A 2953-nucleotide genomic window follows, 5' to 3' on the forward strand; every position below is an offset into this window, starting at 1 on the left:
GGTTTTCTTTCTCAAGTAGCTCGTAGTTCCTGTTTAAACAGTCATATTTTCCCTTCTTATGCCGTCGGTATCTTGCAGTCTTGACCTTTCGCTTGTTCCGTGTTTTAAACTGATTTACACTGGATGATGTCTACTTGTGTTTTGGATTCAGAGCTGAAGGTCAAGCACGATTCAAGGATAAGCCTCAACAGAGCCTACGTGATGACGTCCTGCTCTTGCCTCTGTACTTCAACTGCATATGAAGTAAGTTAGAAGAACGGCATTAATGGTGTGCTGTAAACAAGTCTGCAGTGATGTACTCCCTGATTTAGTTGAGATTGTTGCCCTGCTTTAAATCACCAGTTTTAATGTCTTGAAGCTGTGTTAATTAACTGAAGATTTAATAGCAATACAGAAGCACTATCTTTAGCACCATGTTTAGCCTTCATGAGACACAACAGCACACACACAAATTGTAGGAAAAGTGTTTATTACAAACTTACTACAAAATTTGACATATATTTACAACAGGCAATTGCTTAGGCAATGAGTAAAAAAATACTTAGCTACTCACAAATATGTAGCTAAGCTAACAGTTTAATTAATTTACATTTACATCCCTAGGTCAACGGGTCAAACTTAATCATGTGACATGACCATTACCTATTTGTATAGATTAATAGGTTTGACACTATGCAAAATAGAAATATTTAACAATGCCTGATTAGCTAGCTAGCTACCTATATTACAAACTGTGATTATGCTATCTTAGCTACAATTAACGATAATTCTCAAGGTGTAGCACCCTGAAGCTAGGTGTAGCTACAGTAGTATATAGTCAGCAAGCTAATTAAAATTTTCCTGTCACATGATCAAGTTTGTGATTGAATTTTCTAATGTTTGACAAAATTGTGACATACTATAAGTTGGCAGTGTATAATAGCAGAAGTTAGACGTTATTTGTTTTCCCCAGAATTTTTTTTTTTTTTTTAAAAAGACTGGCTATGTCCCTTCACTATACAGTATGCATGGAGCTAATAGTATGAATTTAGTTTAATAGTAACTAGTAATCATAGTTTCTGGGTAAATTTTTTAGAATGATGATCTCATAACACAAACACATTCAATCATAATCTCGAGCCTTCTCAGCTTCAGTGTGTAGAAAAAATGGGTCAACATTTTAACCCGAAGTGTTCGATCCATTTAGCAGGTGGAGAATTCCAAGCATTAGAATTCAACATGACAGAGAAATAAGATCAGTCCAGCAGGATAAATAAGTTAATGTCCCATCTTGAGAGATGAAACTTGCTTGTGTTCTGTGTTATTAGAACCTGCAGCAGAACCCACAGCCTTTATTCTTACAGCAGTTGCAGCAGTATCGACACAGAGACAGGTGACTCTGGCGCTTTGTCCTGAACAGCACCTGGAAAAATTCAATAACAAAGAAACTATAAGTCACTCATCACACAATCTGTCTTAGAATGAGTGTTGAGTGAGTACACAATGGTTAGTACCTCAGGACCCATCTCCTCTGTCAGGGTTGCAGCTTCACCATGATCCTGTCTCTGAGCTGCGTAGGTTTCCACAGGCTCCTCCAGCTGTACCTGAGGATCAGGAGTAAAATAAATTCAATGAAAATTTCATATTTGCATAAAAGTGTAAAAAGATTTTTTTTTTTTTCAAATTTAAACTAAGTAAACTAAAAAAAAGGAAAAAAATAAAATAAAAAAAACAAAGTTTATTTAATACTAAAAGTCATTCCTTATGTAAATAAATAAATAAATAAATAAATAAATAAGCACTACACTTTTTACAAATAAACATTATTATAAAAATGTCTTGAATAAGGCATAATAATATGTATAATAATTAAGTAAGATGTTGTAATAAATTAAATTGGTGTAATCTATTTTATTTTATTAAAAATGTTTCAATATAAAAAAATGTATTAAAATAAATTGCATAAAAGTGTGAAAAGATTTTTTTCTTATTATTTCAACTAAAGAAACTAAAAATACATACATAAATAAATATTAAGCCAAAGTTTAGCTTAAGCGATGAAATAAATTATAAAGTCCTTCCTTATGATTGGAAATGACACCTACAGTCACTTTATTTTTAAGTTAACGTATTTATTTATTATTAATAATTGTTTTTATATTATTATTTATTTCTTATTAATAAATAAAAATACATTTGTTTATTATTAAGTAATATTGTAATAGATTTAATTGGTCTAATATATATTATTTTATTTTTTTTAAAAATCTATTTTATCTAATTTAATCTAATTTGATGTAATTGGAACACGAAATGACGTCAAATTTATTAAAGAGATAAAGTTATAATAGAAATAAAGTTATTATAGAGATAAAGATGACACGTTACCTCATGCTGAGAGAAAGGTACTGCTGCATTATTCATGACGCAGACGCACGCGATGATGACGCTGACGGCGCACGCGATGCTGATTGGCTTCATTTTGGTTCTTAATTAGTCGTCACTTCAGAGTTGTTTAAAAGAAAGTTACGAACTTTTTGTGTTCTTTTTTACACTCTGTTTCTCTCGATGCTTGGATTCTTCCTGAATGCCTGACAACTTCGTGCACTGAGCTGCTATTTATGCGCCCGCCACGTCCATTACAAACGCCCCTTTCAGCACACGCCACGCCCATTCAGCACAAGCCCCGCCCCTTCCCGCCAAGCGCGTGCCTGGAAAACCCAAGAGGAATTTCCAAAGTTTTAGTTTAAGTAAAAAATTTCTAAAATGCTTTCATACTTTAAAGCAAAAATACAAAAACCCTCATATAAATATGTAATCTAATGTTTATAGCATTAGTTCCATATAATTCCAGTGTTAAATTTTAATATTAAAGAAATCTCCCTTTATTTATTTGTTTGTTTGTTTGTTTGTTTGTTTAATGGTTTAGTTTAAACTTACTTTCCTCATTCTTTTCTTTCTTTCTTTCTTTCTT

General features: G+C 32.2%; 1 protein-coding gene across 1 annotated transcript; it reads right to left on the reverse strand.

Annotated features, from left to right (window-relative positions):
- Positions 1-452: 452 nt before the first annotated feature.
- On the reverse strand, positions 453-2579 carry hamp (hepcidin antimicrobial peptide). Its single transcript, XM_060861567.1, has 3 exons — positions 2368-2579; positions 1494-1583; positions 453-1402 (listed from the first exon to the last, which is right to left on the reverse strand). The coding sequence occupies exons 1-3, from the start codon at positions 2458-2460 to the stop codon at positions 1304-1306; spliced, it is 282 nt and encodes a 93-aa protein (XP_060717550.1). The 5' UTR covers positions 2461-2579; the 3' UTR covers positions 453-1303.
- Between the last annotated feature and the right edge of the window lie 374 nt (positions 2580-2953).

This window comes from Tachysurus vachellii, chromosome 25, assembly GCF_030014155.1.
Source record: "Tachysurus vachellii isolate PV-2020 chromosome 25, HZAU_Pvac_v1, whole genome shotgun sequence".
Taxonomy (NCBI): domain Eukaryota; kingdom Metazoa; phylum Chordata; class Actinopteri; order Siluriformes; family Bagridae; genus Tachysurus; species Tachysurus vachellii.